Source organism: Drosophila subpulchrella, chromosome 2R, assembly GCF_014743375.2.
Source record: "Drosophila subpulchrella strain 33 F10 #4 breed RU33 chromosome 2R, RU_Dsub_v1.1 Primary Assembly, whole genome shotgun sequence".
NCBI lineage: Eukaryota > Metazoa > Arthropoda > Insecta > Diptera > Drosophilidae > Drosophila > Drosophila subpulchrella.
The window spans coordinates 1,693,584-1,714,887 of record NC_050611.1 but is presented as its reverse complement, the minus strand read 5'-3'; the positions used below and the strand labels follow the sequence as shown (position 1 = coordinate 1,714,887).

The 21,304-nt window shown below is 40.7% G+C and overlaps 1 protein-coding gene across 1 annotated transcript; it reads left to right on the top strand.

Moving 5' to 3' along the window:
- The first annotated feature begins 546 nt into the window (after window positions 1–546).
- LOC119551756 (maltase A3-like) lies at window positions 547–2,502 on the top strand. The gene is made up of 4 exons (XM_037861283.1): window positions 547–706; window positions 762–2,112; window positions 2,172–2,315; window positions 2,382–2,502. The coding sequence occupies exons 1-4, from the start codon at window positions 559–561 to the stop codon at window positions 2,446–2,448; spliced, it is 1,710 nt and encodes a 569-aa protein (XP_037717211.1). The 5' UTR covers window positions 547–558; the 3' UTR covers window positions 2,449–2,502.
- Window positions 2,503–21,304: the final 18,802 nt, after the last annotated feature.

Here is a 21,304-nt window from a genome sequence, read left to right as displayed (position 1 = left end):
AGAAATCCTTTTTTGAAACTTTTTGGTGTGAGTTTAATTAATATATTAATTAATTTATCGCCAGATGAGTTAAGTTTTTTTCGGTTCGGTTTATCTAAGCCAAAAGTCGCGACATTTTTCGATAAAGAATTCTGTGGCTAAATCAGCTGTTGTCCATCAATGACCTACACTCATAAAGTTCCGGTTATTAAATCATTTTAATTGAATTCGTTATCACAATCTTGAACCCCCGGAATCTCCAACTTGTATTGTCTCAAAAGCCCAATAGTAGTGACCTAATATATTACCTGCGAAATAAAAAAACCAAACTGCGCGATAAGATACGACTGTATGCAGTTTGAAATAATTTCCCTGCCAATCTGTCCCATGATTTTTGGTCGTGAGCCAAGCCGAAACAATAGCAAAAAGGAACCCAAAAAAACCCCGTATCAATCCACAATCAGAAATAGCTGGCTACATGGTGGGCTTATCGCGCATTATCAACTAGAGCCATCTGCATAAATAGGGGTACTGTGTAAGCCCGCTGGCCATTGGCAATCGATCGACTTCGTGGGAGCCATGTTCAAGTTGCTGGTACTCTCCAGCCTTTTGGCATTGGTGCTGCCTTCGCTGGCGGAAATCGGTTGGTGGAAAACGGGTCAGTTTTACCAGATCTACCCCAGATCTTTCAAGGATAGCGATGGTGACGGTGTCGGGGATCTCGTTGGTAAGTTTTGGTTTTGAAGAGGTCTAGATATGGGTTAACTTGGAATGATTTTCAGGTATCACGCAACAACTGCCCTACCTGAAGGAAATCGGCATTACCGCCACCTGGCTGTCCCCGATCTTCACCTCGCCCATGGTTGACTTTGGCTACGATGTGGCTGATCTGAAGAGCATCGATCCCCTCTTTGGAACCATGGAGGATTTCGATGCGCTGATAGCCCGCGCCAAGGAGCTGGACATCAAGATCATCCTTGACTTTGTGCCCAACCACACGAGCGACGAGTGCGACTGGTTTATCCGCTCGGTCGCCGGCGAGGAGGAGTACAAGGACTTCTACGTGTGGCACACCGGCAAGGTGGTCAATGGCATCCGGCAGCCACCCAACAACTGGGTCTCCGTGTTCCGCGGATCGATGTGGACCTGGAACGAGCAACGACAGGCCTACTACCTCCACCAGTTCCACGCCAAGCAGCCCGATCTCAACTACCGCAACCCCAAGGTAATGGAGGCCATGAAGGACGTCCTGCGTTTCTGGCTGCAAAAGGGAGCCTACGGCTTCCGTATCGACGCTGTGCCGCATGTGTTCGAGCCTCCCGACTGGCCCGACGAGCCCCGGAACGAGGAGGTGAGCGATCCCGAGGACTACAACTACCTGTTGCACATCTACACCAAAAACCAGCCCGAGAACGTGGAGATGGTCTACGAGTTCCGCGAAGTGATCGAGGAGATCGACGACGAGCTGGGCGGGGATGACCGCGTCCTGCTCACCGAGGCCTACTCCCCGCTGGATATCCTCATGCAGTACTACGGAAACGAAACCCACAAGGGCTCCCAGATCCCCTTTAACTTCGAGCTGCTGACCAAGATCAGCAACAGCTCCGACGCCTACCACTACTCGGAGCTGATCCACAACTGGCTGGACAACATGCCCGAGGGCCAGGTGGCCAATTGGGTGTTTGGTAACCACGACGGCACCCGCATTGGATCCCGCCTGGGCGCCGACCGCATCGACGCCTGCAATATGATCATCCTGGGCCTGCCAGGCGTGAGTGTGACATACCAGGGCGAGGAGATGGGCATGACCGACGTGTGGATCAGCTGGGAGGACACCGTGGACCCGCAGGCCTGCCAGTCCAACGAGCAGGAGTTCGAGCGCCTCAGCCGAGACCCCGTGCGAACGCCCTTCCAATGGAGCGACGAGCAGAACGCCGGTTTCTCCAACGCCTCCGTCACCTGGCTCCCGGTGGCTACTGACTACAAGTCTGTCAACGTGAAGAAGCAACGTGGAATCGCCCTGAGCCACCTGAATGTATACAAGCAGCTGCGCGCTCTGCGGGATGAGCCCACCTTGAAGCAGGGTGATGTCTCGGTTTTGGCCATTGGTCCCAATGTGCTGGCCTTCAAGCGGTAAGCTAGGATAACCCATATTTTATATTCAGGAAGTTTACTGATTTCTTTATAAACAGCTCCCTGGCCGGCCAGAAGTCGTACATCACTGTCATCAACATCAACGATGATGTCGAGTCGGTCAACTTGGACTCTGTCTTTACTTCCATCTCCACTCAACTGCAATACGTGGTGGTGAACGACAAGAGTTCGCGCCGCAAGAAGTGAGTTCATGTCACATGGATCTTATATAACCAAGTAGCACTTACCATCTTACCCTATATTTTCAGCGATCTTACTTTTGCCAACTCCGTACTGCTGATGCCCAAGGAGGCTGTCGTGCTGAGCACGGTCTAAACTAATTTAACAGCTCTTCAATAAAGAATAACTTTCTCCTGGGGGTAAAAATTACTCAACAGAGTGCTGATCTGTGGGATACCCCCAATTGATTGGACAATTACGCAAGAATTGCGTATAAGTTGGTGGTGTGGGACTCTAAAATTTAAACAAGGAAGAACGCTATAGTCGATGACCTCGACTATGAGATACCCGTTACTCAGCTAAAGGGACAAAAGGGAAATGGAGATATGCAAGTAGCTAAGCGAGACTGAAATGCGTCACCTACCCCTGATCGCAATATATGGTTATGTGGGCGGTAGACAGATTTAAATCTAAACCGGAAATCCCAATTCTCTATCTTTGATAGATTCCGAGATATCCGCGCTCATACTTACGATTTTTTGAAGTTTTTGTGCGGTTTGTGGGCGTTAAAGTTGGCAATCTTTTTTTTGGGTCAATCGATAGGTATTGATGAGAACAATACATTTCAGTTAACATTTTTATTCTAGCATCAAAACTGTAGGAGCCGCAGTTTTGGGCGGTTTGTGGGCGTTAGAGCGGGCGTGGCACGCTGCTGAAACAAAGTTGCGCTGCGTAAGAAGCTCAGGAATCTGCACGCCAAATCTCAATAGCCTAGCTCTTATAGTTTCAGAGATCTCAGCGTTCATCCAGACGGACAGACAGACGGACAGACGGACATGGCTAGATCGACTCGGCTAGTGGTCCTGATCAAGAATATATATACTTAATGGGGTCGGAAACGCTTCCTTTTGCCTGTTACATACTTTCCGACGAATCTAGTATACCCTTTTAAGCTACGAGTAACGGCTATAAAAATGTAGCCATCTTTTGGCAAGCTATTTTAGTATAAAGATGGCAATTGCCTTAAATAATATTTTGTACATGCGTATATTAAAGTAGTAGTATGCAGAAGTCTTTTTGTGGCAGTATAAGATAGTACAATTTGAATTTAAACTGTTACACATATGAAGCTTACGGAATATCGTAGATTATGCAGGAATCGAATGTCTTGTATCGATAGTTGTATGTATGAAATAATCGGACTTTACCATGTCATCCCTAATAAAAGGTCTTGCCTTTTAGAACGCTTTAGTCGACGTCACCTACTATCGAATACCCGTTAATCAGCACATAGAGTAATAAGGTATCTTAATACTTTCAGTATTTTCTGTATTAATTGCGCTTTTATCAGTAGTCGGTCACTCTATTTTGGCGAGCAAGCGGTGCAGACAGAGATAAATGTAAGTAAATTTAATTTTAATATTTTCGTATAGAATTAATAATTTTTATTCATTTTAAGCGAGGTGTATCCTTTCCAGCCCTATCCATCAGCCTATACGTCGGGGTACGTATCTGCGTACGCCCCGTACCCGCCGTCGTGCCAGCAGCTTTATGCGCCGGCGTACGCCTATTATCCTATTAATACAAGACACTTTTAATACTTGTGAACCGATCGCGGTCTCGGACAAAATAGGACTGACTTCTTCATTTTTTAATCTGATCCAATGAACCTCGGCCAGGAGCTTTTCTTTTTGAACTTTTAGAACATCAATTTATGTTAAGCCTAAGATGAAATTGTCGCATCTCATTGTGAAATTCAATTATGCTGACCGATGCAATTTGGTGGGAACTTGAAACACCAAAGGCGCAATTGATTGGGCTTCGAAGGGAAGCTGATGCTTACTTTAATTTTGATTTCTTTAACTTAGCTGGGAACCAAGATCGGACCTCAAAGCCAAAGGCAAATGCAGAGTTTGAAAATATTGTTTATAAAAGCCATAAGCGGCATAGTTTCACGGGTTGGATAACTTGTGTATCGAAAGGCAAGTAAACAACAAAATAAGGAGTGCAGCATCAGCTGGAGCCCGCTTTTGAGCATGGACAGCTCCATGATGGCGTTGACTATTTCTTTGCTGTTGTTCTTCAAAGCCTTGATGGCCTTTGCCCTCGTCGTGTTTGCCTGCCTGATGACCAACGTATGCTTTATGGTAAAAATATATTTTATTCATCAGCTTATTAAAGTAATATAATTGCATACTTTTCTTATATTTATTTTGTTGTCTTATATTTATTTACAATATATTTCAAATATGTTTAATGGCCGTTACAAAAGGAAATTTGTCATCTCCGCCAAACAAATTTGAAATGCGCGCCCCATTTTGACTCGATTCAAACTCTCCAAGCCTATTTTTACAGAGAGAATATGTGATCGTCGAGCATCGTGACGTCACGTCAAACCTTGCGTCCAGCCTCGTGAAGTCACGCCAAACCAAGTGAGGTGAAAACCTTTTAATGAAAAGACATGTCAATTTTTAGTTTAAATACAATTTATTAATAGATTTCTCATTTTCATCAATATTAAACCAAATCCGAAGGCAGTTTATTTTAAAAATTCATTTTTTGATGTTTTACCCAGAAAACCGCCTTAAATCTTGAATACAACCCCTACTATCTGTACTCTTCTTTGGCACGCAGCTCTTACGGCGGTTGCGTCCTATTGCTGGTCCCTCGCACAAGTTCGAACAGCTTATTTTTTCCCCACACCTTCAAACCTCGGCGTACACCGCAGCTACCGGCAGAGCAATTGGTGCCTCCATATAGTTTCTTACTCTATGCTTAGCAAAGGGGAGTGATAAAGCGACTAAAACCAAAGATTGCTCACTTTATTTGCTTATAACTTTTTAATGAATGGTAGGCTATTGGGTGAAAATCCTTCCCAAAGTCTTTCCTATCCTAAACTTGGATCTGTACTGAGTTGATCTGAGGGTTGTCATTATCCTTTTATGTGATCCTTTCGCCAATATAATTTCCCCTGATCCTGCAAATAAAATATTATTTTTCGTTATATTTATTATGTTTATAAATTAAACGAATTTTGGTTTAATTCAAGGTACTAAAACGATTTTATGATACAAACTTAGCATTATACCATTTAGCATATAGAGTCGGATTTATCAAAAAAGGCAACCAAACCGGTTAACTTTTATCGAAATAGTAATAAAAGGTCCGTTCTTTTACAAACCGAACCCTTTTTTAAGTTGACATTTTTGATTTGCCTGGAACTTTTTTTACGTATACTTTTCGGAAAATAAGTAAGCAAGTGTATCAGGACTTGGACGAGAAAAAAAGTTTGAAATTTTTTAAAGTTTGTTTTTGTAAAAAAGAGCTAGTTTTCAAAAAGTACCCTCAGTTTGCAAGTCTATATCTCCATCTCTAGTTAAAAAAAAAAGAACGGTCCAAAAGCATAAGTGTGCCAAGAATTTTGTTCGGCCAAAATCAGCTCATTTTTTTGTTTTTTATTTAAAAAAATTAAAATTAGGAGATACCTTAGTGAAAAAAAATACTTTTTAAAGCTAAATAATCCGAATAAATGTTGTTAAAATTAATTAACACGGAGAAAAACGGGCTTGAAGTTCAAGATGGAAAGTGTGCCAACAGTAATGTTCGGCACTGTATGTACGTTATGGGGTCGGAAACGCTTCCTTCTACCTGTTGCATACTTTCCGACAAATCTTCTACTCTACGAGTAACGGGTATAGATACCCTTGAATTCTGTAAGCGAAGCATTGTAAACATTGGAGCCCGAACAGGGACCTGAGAACAATGTTCAACATCCGTATATTACCAACTTGTTAGTTCATAATTTGGAAACTCATTGTTGGTTTGGAAACTACAAAAACAAAAGGAGGGCAAAACATTGACATTAATTCTTTGTAAAATGCAAACATAAACTAAAGAGGGACACAAAACAATGCAACGATATTTAAATTTCGAGAAAAATTAATTGATATGTTCTTATCTCCCCTTTTTATTACCATTTAAGTATGGACATGGGCACAAGTGGTCTTGTTCCGCTATTTAAACAGTGCCTGGCAAACGAGTTGATGAAACACAAATTCAACTAGTTTACTAGAACTGTTACAAAAATAAAGCGGAAAATTAATTATCAACTATGTTTGGTATTAAATTAAGGAATATTTACAACATAATTAATCGAGCGCAAAAACAAAACCGGCTGCATGTAAAATATTCTGCAGGTAGGTCAACAAAGCTTACCAGACGTGAACATTCAAAAACTTTGAAAAAGATTAATAATAATCCGCAAACTACCCTCAGGCAGTTGGCCCTGGACTTAAAAATGTTAGCAATAAAACAGTGTGCCACGAGGCCATCAGAAAAGTTCCTAACGCACACAAATACTCTTCCCACGTAGCCAGAAAGAAACCTATTCTTTCTGCTATCAACATCGATTGGCGGTTAATGATTTCTATGAAATAAAGTGTTTTTTGTGATGGGACCAACATAATGGTGTATTATCATGGTGGACCCAGCAAGGTTTGGAGGAAGCCCAACACAGCCTTTAAACAGAAAAACATCATACCAACAGTAAAGTTTAGAAAATAATCTGTAATGGTTTAGGGATGTATTTCATCCGAGGCCGATGGAGAGCTCCGAATTTTCAACGATGTAATGGCCAAAGAGTTTTATTTGGACATTTTAATAAAAGAATTAACTAAAAGCGTAATAGATTTTGGGTTCGTTAACCCTCAAATCCCAAATAAGCTTCAGTAACGACCCCAAGCACAAATCGCAAATGCTTTGCAAGACCTGTGTTGCCGCCATAATTTAAATTTAATTTTTACTTTCTTTTGTTATGTATAAGCACTCGATAATTCTCGAGGTACCGATATAAGAAATATCGACCTCATTTATCTTTTTAAGAACCATCCCTAGAACCGCCAGAAGCGAAAGAAGAGAAGGAAAAAGACAGTTTTTAAGCGTGCTCCGCAACGCCAAACACATTGATTCGGAAGCTGAAATTTAAATAAAGCTTATTTCAAAAACGTAGTTTTCCGCTATCCGTCTGTGCCTTCAATTTGGTAGTGTGGGCTGCTGTAAAACCAATTTAGTTTCGCTCTCAACATTCTTAAAAACTTTGTACACGCGTGGTTGTCGTTCTAGCTGTACAATTACGAAGCGACGATTTTCCAATTAGCCATAATATTGTGAAATAGCGATCGCATCCCTTTCTTGAACGTTAGGTGAGAAAAACGTAATATGTAAACGGAACCAACCAAACCCCACACAACTACAATTCAGCCACAAGCCAAGCTTACATAGCCTTAAAAAGTGAACAGAGATGAGCAAAGAAGTGTGTAGAATATGCAAGAAAAAAGCGACAGGAACTGAAGAAAGCTGGGTCCAATGCGACAGTTGTGACAGTTGGTACCACTTTCGCTGCACAGGCGTCGACGACGACGTCGAGAACAACGATTGGAATTGCGATCCGTGCCTTGCTGGAGGTAGCTCCAAAAACCCACCTGGAAGGATACTACGATCACCGCCTCCAAATCAGTTCGACAACTCCAACATATTACCAAGCCAAAATAAGGTCGAGCAGCTAGTGGTCGACCTCATCGACATGAACAAAACAAGCTACGAACACATTATTCCCGGTGATAATTCTACCGCGGACAAAAACAAGCTAATGCTCGATATGCTGGAAGGAAAAAGAGCTTCCGAGCAGAGACTTATCGAGGGGAAGTATAAAATTTTACTGCAAATGAATACGCTAAACGTATCGACAGACGGGCTGAATCAATGGAAGCTGTGATTCCGAGATGCTACTCCCCAAGGATGTCTGTTGGAACCCGAATCGGCCTGCACACGTTCGTGGACGCTAGCGAGCATTCTTATTCCGCTGCTTGCTACCTGCGAGTGCCACAAAAAGACGAGGTGGACGTTATGCTAGTAGCCGCGAAAAGCAAAGTGGCGCCACTAAAGCCACTATCTATTCCGCGCATGGAGCTTCAAGCCGCCCTGATGGTCTCACGCTTAGCAAACAAAATTATAAACGTACGTAACCTACGAGTCAACGATCTTACGTTCTGGTCGGATTCACGAACCGTTCTACAATGGCTGGTGATGGATCCTCGCAACTTTCAACAATTCGTGATGCACAGAATCGGCGAAGTCCTGGAGACCATTCTTGTGGATCAATGGCGATGGATCCCATCAATGCTCAACGTCGCAGACGGGGCAACGAAGGTCATAAAAAACCCTTGTGTGGACACATGGCTTTACGGACCAGAGTTTTTGAAAAGCGAACCCAGTAAGTGGCCAACAGTTCCATCACGACCAACGTAGATCGATACGAGCGAACTACGCAGACACGTCTTCACAACTCGTAGTGCGAATAAAGTCTTACTCGACGTGGAATATTTTTCCGATTGGCCGATATCCAGCGACTTCAAGCTAAATGCCAAAGGACTGACATGCCGTCAGCAGTGACCGAATTTCACGTCAAAGAAGCGCAGACCATACTATACAAAGAAGCACACAGGCTCGAGTTCTCGGATGAAGTCCATTCATTGATGAGTAAAAAACCAATAAGCGCAAAAAGCAGATTGAAGGGATTAAACGCATATCTGGACGATAACGGGATCCTTCGCACTAAAGGACGAGTGAACGCAGTCGGAAATACTATGGACGCTATAATATTGCCACCAGAGAGACGAGTAACATTCTTATAAGTCCGGTTCTATCACGAAAAATATCATCACCTCGCTCACGAAACCGTGATAAATGATAAAAAAACCAAATTTTATATTCTGCGTTTAAGAGTACTGCACAAATCCGTAAGAAAAGCGTGCCAGCTATGTAAGATTCGTTGCGCAATGCCACAACCTCCACAAATGGCCCCGGTTCCAAAAGCTAGGTTGAACAGTTTCGAAAAACCATTCACGTGCACCGGCGTTGATTATTTTGGGCCTATCCTAGTCAACGTTGGAAGACGCAAAGAGAAGAGATGGGTTGCGTTGTTTACCTGTGTAGAAAATGTGTAGAAAACAGATCAATCCGCAGAGCCTTTAGGTAGTGGAACACAGATATTAATCCTTTATATCTCCTTGGTTTGTCTTAATATCTCGTTTTGTATATTTCCAGTCGGAACAAATAAAGAAAACACTTTGTTGCGGATATTTTAATTTATAGCAGACACACGTGTTTATTGTTCAAGGAACCAAGTAGAAAAAGAACGAAAAATATAAAAGAAATAGTAAGGCCGTATATTCCAGAAATGCCAAAAATATCGATATTCGATATATATACAAGGGTGGTCAGAAGTATTTTCACAAAAAAAAAGTAAAATATATTCATAATTTCAACTTACATCTTGTTTACTTTGGCATCAATGGAAAGGTAATTTAAATGCCGTTTGAATGATACAATACATTTCTTAACACATTCAGTACTTATTGAAAAGGACGAATTTGTGTGAAAATGTCCTTTTTGAACTTTTTTCCTCGACTTGAAAACTTAAATTTTTTGATGCAAAAAGTTTCTTCAAACAAAAATAATAGTAACTGCAAAAAAAATTTTTTCAAAAATCATTTTGCTTATATTTTTTATGATTTTTTAAAGGTGACACTGTCGGAAAAAATTTGTATGAAAAAGAGAAAAATATGGCTAAAATGCATGTTTCTAAGCATTTTCAAAAAATCATAAAAAATATAAGCAAAATGATTTTTGAAAAATTCTTTTTGCAGTTACTATTATTTTTGTTTGAAGAAACTTTTTGCATCAAAAAATTTAAGACATGAGGGGTTATTGGCAATACTTATACATCCTTGGTTATCTTCATATAATCTAGTTGGATTAATTACTTTTATCTTTAAGCTTACTAATAACGAATTTAGCCACTTGGCTTCTCTATCTGCCTCAAATAAGGCCATATTTTCTGCCTCTGTTGATGATGCTGCTACCGAATTTTGCTTCCTTGTATTCCAACAAATTACATTAGAATCAAACATTTTAAATATGCACCCAGTAGTACTTTTTCTATCTGAATCACTGCCACCCCAATCTGAATCCACATAGCCGACCAAAAACTTATTAAAATTTGAGTTTTTCTGAAAAGATAACTTTAAATCAACTGTACCCTTTAGGTACCTTAAAACTTTCTTCAGGCATTGCCAAAGTATAACACAGAACTTTTCGCAATAAGGACTTAAAAAATTAACGGCTGTCAGGTCTTGTACATAACATAATATACATTAAACATCCTATTACGTTTCGACATGGGGCATCACACTTATCATCTGAGCTAAGAGCAATATGATTAAGTTTAGTTGGCAGAGGACAGTTTACAGGATTGCAATTTTCCATATTATATTTTAAAAGTATTGATTTAATGTAAGCAGATTGACTAAGACTTATATGACCATCATTTGTATCATCTTTTACACCTAAGAAAAATTTAATCTCATTTAAATCAACCATTCTTAATTTGTTCATTAGGTATAATTCAAAATCTTTCATTACTTGTTTATTTTTGGTAGAGATTACTAAATCATCTACATATAAAAGTATATATATATTAGAGAATATATCCCCTTTGTCAAGAAGATATATACAACGATCTACTGGTGAATTAACAAAGCCTATTTCTGTCAATGCTTTCTCGAATATTTCAAACCAACACCTTGCAGCTTGCTTGAGACCATAAATAGCTTTATGTAGTCTACAAACTTCATTTTCTCTACTTATTAGACCCTCGGGTGTGTGCATATAAATTTCTTCTTTTAATATTCCATTCAAAAACGATGTTTTAACATCCATATGATGTACTAAAAGGTCATATTGATTTGCTATAGATATAATCAATCTAAAACTCGAGATTCTTGCTACAGGTGCAAATGTTTCATTATAATCAACTAAGTATTCTTGCGTAAAACCGCGAGCAACAAGTCTGGCTTTATATTTTATTGGTTCGCCGAATTCATTTTGTTTGATTGTAAAAACCCATCTACAATCAACTACATTTTTAGTTTTAGGCTTTTGTACAATTGACCAAGTCTTATTTAATGAGTGTGAGTCCAGTTCTTCTTTCATAGCTTTCTCCCAATGTGTTCCATCTTTACTGTATTTAACCTCGACAAATTTATTTGGTATGGAATAGATTAAAGATTGAGTATGCATTACACAATTGTTTATTAAATAATGATAAGATACTTTTGGTTTATTCTTTATTCGATCACTTTTTCTAATATTTATCTGCGATTCCAAGTCTGCTTTTTCATAAGCCTTTTCACCAGACATTTCTGGATCGGCATTCTCAAATTCTACCATATCACTAGGCTGTTCATCTGCTTGATCAGATTTCCCATTATTGTTGAGGACATTTTCATTATCAATATTTGATTGAATACTTTCACCATCTTCATTATTAAGATGCATGTCATCCTCAACCACAGCTCTAGATTTTACCATATTTGTTTCATCAGCAACAACATCTCTTGCTGTTACAAATATTTCTTTTCCAACACACCACACTCTATACCCATTTGGTTCATACCCCACAAGTATACCTTTCCATGGCTTTTTGTCAAACTTTCTTTTTCGTAGTTTAATATGAACATATGTATACTGTGGAACCAAAAACTACTACTTCCCGTGGGTTAATTCTTGTCAAGAAGATAACCCAGTATGCAATTGCTCAGTTATGTATCCACGTGCAGCCCTCGGCATTCATATTACACACCGTACCCGTTCCCGGTTTGCCAGTGCACAAGTAGGCAGGCCCAAACTGGCAACACCCGTTCAGCACAGGGTGAATCTTTTTCTCATTGCAACAACAATTTCAATTTGCCAAGTATAAGTAAAGGCCAAGTCACAACATAAAATGACTAATTGCCTCTTATTAAATTCGCCTATCCTATTAAAAATTAAATCTAAATCAGTAAATTATCTAAAATATAAATGTCTAATTAAAGTTAAAGTAAACTATAGATACCCGTTACTCAGCTAAAAGAAGCAAAAAGGAGATGTAGATGTAATATCACCAAAGCGAGATTGTAATGCTCCACCTACCCGCGATGTTAATATATGATTATGGGCGGCAGACTGATTTTAGCGTTATGGGCGTTAAAGTGGTCGTGGGTAACTTTTTAGGTCAATCGATAGGTATTGACGAGATAAATGCGTTTCAGTTAAAGCCTAGTACTAAGATCGACTAAGAGTTTCACTAGTCGAAAAATCTTATTCTTTGTAGTGTGACCGAAGTTTTAAAAGATAACCCGCCATGCATGTGGCATGGTCTTACTGTCAGCTGGGTTTGTTGAGAAACGGAAAACAAATCAACTGGAGCAAATTAAAAAAGAAGAGTCTGCTAGTGCATAACAATTAAATTTAAATAAACATAAATGGAACCTTTAACAAAAGTTTTTATTTATGCAAATAAGTATTTTAAAGCTTCCTTCTCGTCCCACGGATGCTACGCCATCTTTTCCGCGCCGTCAGTAGTCCAGCTCCGAATCCCAATAGGCGTATTGGACCTTGAGGAAGTGGGAGCCGGATTGGGAACTGGGGTTTTCCGTTCATGCTGCAGAAAGTCGCCCAGCATCCTGGCAATTGCTGGTAATGGCTTCTCCAGCTGTCCCTTAGCGGGCGTCCTATTTTTCCTCCATCCTGTAGAAGCCAGCGCGTTCTCCATCTCCGCTTTAGTAGCCAAGTAGCTAGCTGGTGGTGGTGGAGTCCTGGGTTTCCAAAATGGCGAGCTCGTCGGAGATCGTATTACTGGTGGTCCTGCTAAGAAGTTACCTCTCTTAGTACAACGAAACAAAATTCTTATGGCCAGAACATACTTTCATTGCAAGGAGACGCCCGGCAGGATGTCCATGCAGGGAGCGAAGTCCCATTCGGGATGTTCTTCCCACTGGGACTCTCTTGTGGATCTCCATCAACTATTCTGCGAACTTGCCCTGTCGGTATCGCGTCCCTTAATAATGGGCAACAACTTGTTTTCGGCGTCCTTTTTTATCTGCACTGACGTCCTGCAGGAGCTTTTGGGGTTTTCCTTCCTCTATTTTTTTTTGTTTCCACACCGCTTTTTCACGGACACCGCCATAGATTAAATTTCTTATTTTTTGGGCCGCGGCTAACGGCGTTCATCGAAATTCACTCGCTAAGTCTGGTATTTTTTCTTGTATTTCCTTAGCTCATCTGAGTACCGCGCTGAAAAATAGACCCGACGAAAAGCGTTAGCCGCGTATTTGCCTCTCGCTCACTCCTATGATTAGCTCGCGGTTTTCGTCGATGTGAGTACTAGGCTTAAAGATACAAAAAATATTAAATCAAAATAGCTCACCTGAATCCGTTTTCCCGATGCCAAGTAGTCGATCGATCTATTTGCCTGAAAATATACTAATAAATGCTCATTTCCACACCACCTTGAGGTAGAGCAACACGGCTCGTTTTTTTGTACGTGGTTCGCCAAGTAGCCCTAGCCCACATATAAAGGAACAACATAAATATTTATACATATTCAACTTATATAATATAACTAAACAAATTAAATCATTCAAATTCATTTGATCCCACGATGCTCGTCTCCAGTCCCTCGGTGCCCTTAAAAATGTCACTCTGAATGTCGAAGAGGACTAGTACACACCAGATCTCTGGGTAAAAGTCTTGACCATGGAGATGGAGTTGTCTTTTCGTGATTTTGAGCTTCTTGATGGCACCACGAAGGCCATTCTTCCACTTTCGGCCAAAACCTTCAAGGATATCACTCTTCAGATAGCAAGCCTGGAATTGAAGATCAGGTGCCACAACAAAAAATCTAGAGGCGGCTTTCAGAAGTTGGGTTGCTTGTTTTTCTATTATTTCAGTGAGTAATGGTGGCGTGTTGGTTTAAATATAGTCATAATATTTTTTAGAAATGGTTTCAAAATTAGTTTTGAGAATTGGTTTCGCATACAAGTCGCCTAGTATGACTTCTGTATGCGAGTCTTCATAAGTTTTTTTTTATGTACAACATGTTTTAAAATATAAAATAATAAATAATAATAATAAACAAACACATACATAGGTATTATGTATTTTAAAAAAATATATTAATAAAAAACTCTTTAATATTGTACTTTACCTCTTCTTCATCCCTCGGCCGCTTCGGGACAGGGCCAGAATCTCCGGCTCCGGGCTCAGAAAGGTCCTTCAGAGATTTTACGATCTCCAAAATCGAGGTATTTTTAAATAATGAGCCCGAGCTTGATGCGATTTCCAACGAAATGTGTTTGTTTTTAAAAATAAAAGAATCCATATTCACCAATTCGCCAATTAACTCTTGTTTATTTTTAAGTCGATTTTCGATAGTTTTAACAAATGCAACCGTATTTCTAGCTAGTTTTATGCAACCCTGTTTCTAGTACGTTTCAGCACTAGCGCCGTGTTTTTTTTAGTCTTAACTTTTCCGAGCCCTTGGACAACGAGATGCTGGGTATGGGTGAGGACACGGACATGGACATGGAGGACATCGATTTGCTCATCGAAGGAGCGCAAGGATATGAAGTGGATGTAGAGGAAGCAGCAGATGCAGTTCCCGATATTGATAGAATGGAGGTGCTGCGAAATATACCGTATTTTGAAATTTTCAGGTTTCCAGCCGGCAGTTTCCTGGAGGTTACCGGCCCGAAGCTTCTGAAGTTGCGCGCGATGTGAGGAACGGCGGTGGATCAATCCCCCCTTTCAACACCTTGGAAAGGAAATGGGATTTTATGAAACCCTTCGTCGTCCTTATTGATGAGCTACATCTGCCCCAGGTGAGAGCTTTGCGTATGTATGTATGTGTGTGTACTTTATGGAGATGCATACTTTTTATATGTATAAAAATAGGCGAAATTTCATATATAACTAATTTTACCTCGTTAGGATATAGTTAAGGTTTTAGTCCCAATATTTTATTAGATTCTAGATACCTTGCACCAATATAAGGCATCCACATTTGCCTTGCAAACTTTCGATGGGTCGCACTTCCAACTGGTGTTTATGGATGTAGTTCTCCATAGTAGTTCCACAGCATTAAAATTGTTTTAAAAAAAATTATTCAATTTTTAAAAGATTAAAATATTTTTCATTTTTGCTGGCGTTTGTTTCCGACAACTGTCCAATAAATGAAAAAGAGGTAGATTCCACAGTTCCAAGATTGTTGGATTATTCTCATTTAAAAAAAAAGTATGAAGACTCGCATACAGAAGTCATACTAGGCGACTTGTATGCGAAACCAATTCTCAAAACTTATTTTGAAACCATTTCTAAAAAATATTATGACTATATTCAAACCAACACGCCACTATTACTCACTGAAAATTTTAAAACCCGACATTTTGAATTATAAAACCACATAAGTGGACACATATTAAATATTTCCGCTGAAAGACACTCTCAATATATGACGGCATTGCTAAAAAAAAGTCCCCATCTTGAACCATTGTCCATGTCCTTGGAGTTTGACGTCAAAGTTGAAACTCCAAAAATTGTAATTTTTATTTTTCTTCAAATCAATTGGCTGTGGAATGCTTTAATTTCGAAAAATTACTTAACAATTTCTTCGTGGTTTCAATGCGTGAAATGAAAATTGGCCGTGTTTATGAGAAACAGCCGAATTCTTTTATTTATTTTTTCAGCTGATAGAGATGCCAGACGGTCATAAATAAGGGCACGTCTGTGTTCTTTGCTTTGAGCACTTCTTAAATGGCAATCGTTGTGTTTTTCAGCGCGGTATTCAGATGAGCTAAGGAAATACCAGAAAAAATACCAGATTTAGCGAGTGAATTTCGAATAACAACGTTAGCCGCGGCCCAAAGAATAAGAAATTTGATCTTTGGCGGTGTTCGTACAAAGGCTTTATGGAAACTAAAAATTAAAAATGGAAGAAAAACCGCAAAATCGGATGCAGGAGGTCAGTGCAGATGAAATAGGACGCCTAATCCAAACTGTTGCCCTTTATTGTGGTATTTCACCGACAGGAAGCAATAACACAACAGGGGCAAATCCGAAGAATAGTTGAAGTGCTGGAGGAGATCCAATAGAGAATCCCAGTGCGAAGGAACATGCCGAGTGGGATTTCGCTCTCTACATGGACATCCTCCCAGGCGTGTCCTCGTAAATAAAGTAAGACCTGGCCAAAAGAATTTGGTTAAGTTGTACTTATAAAAGTATATTTTTAGCAGAACCACCAGTAATACGATATCCGTCGACCTCTTTATTAGGATTCCGGTGGTGGAGCTACTTGGCCAGCTTAAGCGGAGCTTGAGGACCCACTGGCTTCTATAGGGAGGAGGAAAATAGGGCGCCCGCTAAGGAACAGTTGGAGAAGCCATTGCCAGCCACTGCCAGGATGCTGGGCGACTTTTCGGCAGCATCAGCGGATCAACTCCTTTCCCAATCCGGCTCCCACTTCCTCAAGGTCCAATATGCCTTTTGGGACTTGGAGCTGGACTGCGGTGGAACAGGAAAGATAGCGAAGCATCCGTGGGACGAGAAGGAAGCTTTAAGCTACACCCAAAAAAAATCGTCATCAATATGCCATTATTTAGGTGTCAATGTGATACTATTGAGTGTCAAAAAATCTTTGATACGAAGAACGTCAAATTGACCCTAATATAGGATCACTATGCCACTTGAAAAAAGTTTTCTACAAAAAAAACCTTTTTTGTCCCAAAAAAGCATTTTGTCGCTTTAAGCCTAGTACTCACATCGACGAAAACCGCGAGCTAACCATAGGAGTGAGCGAGAGGCAAATACGCGGCTAAAGGTTTTCGTCGGGTCTGTTTTTCAGCGCGGTACTCAGATGAGCTAAGGAAATACCAGAAAAAATACCAGATTTCCCGAGTGAATTTTCGATGAACGCCGTTAGCCGCGGCCCAAAGAATAAGAAATTTAATCTTTGGCGGTGTTCGTGCAGAAGCGGTGGGGAATTTAAAAATTTTAATTTAATTTTAACGAAAAAGGACGCCTAATCCAAGCTGTTGCCCATTATTGTGGGACTTGACCGACAGGGCAAATAGCAACAGAATAGTTGAAGTGCTGGAGGAGATCCACTATAGAATCCCAGTGGGAAGGAACATGCCGAGTGGGCCTTCGCTCTCTACATGGACATCCTGCCGGGCGTGTCCTCGCGAAGAAAGTAAGATCTGGCCAAAATAATTTGGTTCGGACTCCGTACACCATAACCACCAGCTATTTGGCAGCTTAAGCGGAGCTGGAGGACTCGCTGGCTTCTACAGGGAGGAGGAAAATAGGGCGCCCGCTGAGGAACAGTTGGAGAAGCCATGTCCAGCCACTGCAAGGATGCTGGGCGACTTCCTGCAGCATCAGCGGATCAACCCTGTTCCCAATCCGATTCCCACTTCCTCAAGGTCCAATATGCCCATTGGGACTCGGAGCTGGACTGCGGTGGAGCGGGAAAGATGGCGAGGCATCCGTGGAACGAAAAGGAAGCTATAAACAACTAATTTACTTAAATAAAAACATTCGTTGAACATTCCATCTATTTTTAATTTTATTTCTTTGTGTACCAGCAGACTCCTCCTTTTTAAATTTCTCCAATTGATATGTTTTCCGTTTGGCAACAAACCCAGCTGCTTGTCAGTAAGACCATGCTACATGCATTGCGGGTGAATTTTGAAAACTTCGGTCACACTACAAAGAATAAGATTTTTCGACTAGTGAAACTCTTAGCCGATCTGAGTACTAGGCTTTATAAAAAAATATAGGCGTGGCTCAGACTGCTAGCGCATTGTTTTTGATGCGCGGGCCTGAGGGTTAGTGGTTCGAGTCCCGCTCATGACAAACTTTATTTTAATTTTTATTTGAAATCTGGAAACGTTTTAAATATAACTTTATTATTACAATTGATAGAGAAATGTTTGATATTATTCTTTAAAATCGTACAGCATCGGCGCGCACTTGTACCGGGGACCTTTCGAACCAGAAACAGACACCTTACCCATTGGTCTATCGCACAACGTTTCCCGCGGATGTTTAGTTCAAATCCCATGATAACCGATAATTGAAGGTCGAACAATCAAAAAAATCTTTTATCGGTATAGGAGTATCCACGGTTGTTTTCAAAATGACACTATTTAGGGTCAAATATGATTTTTCATACAATGTAGTATACTTTTGATACTTATTTAGGATCAAATTGATACAAATAATTTAATCCTAGGTGTAGTGTCATTTTCACCCACTTTTATCAAATTGACACTCGTAGATTTTTTTTTGGGTGTACTAATTTACATAAATAAAAACATTCGTTGAACATTGCATTTTTTTTTTTTTAATTCTTTGTGTACCAGCAGACTCCTTCTTTTTACATTTCTCCAATTGATTTGTTTTCCGTTTGGCAACAAATCCAGCTGCTTGACAGTAAGACCATGCTACATGCATTGCGGGTGAACTTTGAAAACTTCGGTCACACTACAAAGAATAAGATTTTTCGACTAGTAAAACTAGCAAAACACCAATAATGGCTGGTGATGGCTCCTGCAGCTGCCCCTTAGCGGGCGACCTTATTTCATTCTCTCTATAGAAGCCGGCGCATCCTATATCTCCACTCCATCACCAGCTGCCAAGTAGCTGGTGAAGGAGGAGTCCTCAATGGAGAGCTCGTCAGAGATCGAGCAATGTCCCATGTTCCTTCCCACTGGGATTCTCTAGTGTATCTCCTCCAGCGCTTCAATTATTCTGCGGATTTGCCCCGTTGCTTCCTGTCGGTCAAGTCCCACAATAATGGGCAACAGCTCGGATTAGGCGTCCTTTTTAATCTGACTGACCTTCTTTAGCCGTTTTGGGTGTTTTTCTTCTATTTTAATTTTTTAAATCCCCACTGCTTTTGCACGAACACCGCCAAAGATTAAATTTCTTATTCTTTGGGCCTCGGCTAACGGCGTTCATCGAAAATTCACTCGCGAAATCTGGTATTTTTTCTGGTATTTCCTTAGCTCATCTGAGTACCGCGCTGAAAAACAGACCCGACGAAAAGCGTTAGCCGCGTATTTGCCTCTCGCTCACTCCTATGGCTAGCTCGCGGCTTTCGTCGATGTGGGTACTAGGCTTATAAGCTAAGACAGCGAGACCTTCAAAAATTGGGAAGGAGAAATGATTTACGCTAAGCTGCCCGCTTGGTAGACGATGGCACACTTTTTAATTTATAGAGGAATCAGCCCAGCGGGTAAAGAAGTTACAAAACAATCGTTCTTCAGTGAATTTCTAAAGACAGAGTCCAAAAGGTCAAGGTTGACGGCTTTTCGGAATGCCCTACCCGATAGCAAAAATTGTCATGGTTGCTCGGGGAACTGATGGCTCGACTTGGACTCAGGAAGTCAGCTTCACTTTGTGACTTGGAGGAACCAGGACAATATGCTCTGAGTGGAATAGGGGACGACAGGTCAGAACTTCTAGGCGAAGTAGAGACCACTTTACAGTAGCGAACTACCGAGCAGCGAACTTTGTAGCAAGGGACACATTTTGAAGTCTTGCCAGAGATCACCGATTACAACCCTGACGCGAATCGATATTGCAGCGAATTAAATATTCCCAGAAAGTTGCCTCTAGTGGACCCTCAGTTCTGTTCTTCTGAATATATTGAAATACCGTTGGAGGTGTCATTGTTTTTTAAGCTCATGGTCTCTTGCCAAATAAAGTTAGGGTCGAAACGGCCCATCCTACAGAAATCACTGGATTGTAGTTGGCAAGTGCACATTATAGAACAAAATCTTTCTGATTGTTCCCCCCAGCGAGGAGACGGAGAATAACAAAAAACGAACTGGTCCAACTAATGCAGAGGTCCTGGAAAATGGAAGAGATACCAACCCCCTTAAGAAATTTTAACGAGATCGAACAGAAATGTGGAGAAAACTTTAAGTCTACAGTTGCAAGAAACAATGAAGGACGATTTATGGTAAGCCTACCCTTTAAACACCTCACAGTTGAACTAGGAGATTCCTACAATATTGCTTTGCAGAGACTTATAAATTTTGAACGAAGACTTAATAGTTGCCCAGAGCTGAAGACTCCGTACGCAGAGTTTCTTAACGAGTAGGAAGTGCCAGGTCATCTTGATGAGATGTGCTGCGCCCAGGCTCATGAAATGAAGTACTTTATGCCGCATCATCCCGTTCTAAGACGACAATCATCACTCGTTTAACGATGCTCTGCTGTTAGGGCCGAGGTTTTAACCGGAACTTTTCGATATTTTAGTTCAATTCCGCTTCATAAGCTTGTATTAACTGCGGACATATCCAAAATGTATAGGCAAATACTAGGAAGGGTACGGACGCTACTTCTAGTGCATTCTTTGGAGGGTCAGGAGCTCAGAAGAAGTTAGGATCGTCAAATAGAGAACAGTCACCTATTGGAGAAACTCGGCCCCAATTCTGGCGGTCCGTTGCTTGTACTGCCTTGCCGAAGAGCACACAAGCTATCCACGAGCTGGGGCTGCAATAAGGCGGAATTTCCACATAAACAACATGTTGGGTGGGGCTGATAGTCGTGGGGAAAAAGGCCACCTTAAAGAAGAAGTCACACCACTATTGGGTCACACCAACTGGGTTGGTTTGACTTACATAAATGGCAAACAAGCTGCAATCCTCTAAAAGGAAAAAAATAATGACTTTAAGTAAAAACATCCGATACCTCCAGAACATTAGGCATTATAGATAAGTCAAAGACGTTATATATCATTTTCTTACGACAAGGAGCCCACAAACTCTCTGGAATTTGAAAGCCCCGTTACTATTTTAGGGACTCTGAACATTAGTTATAGTGTACAGTCGTAAAAGTATAGAGGCGAGCTTATAATAGAATGCATGCTACCGCGTTAGAACTGTGTAGACTCTCAGATGCATTTTATTATGCTCATGAAGACATAAACCAATTAAGTTAAGGAAGTGTTATCAAGTCTTCTAAGGTCAAGGGGCTGAACCAATTATTTGATAGAAGTCACGTGGGTGGCCGTCTAACAGAAGCGGATCAATTTTTTTACCTAATCACCATGTTTTGGTTAAGTTGT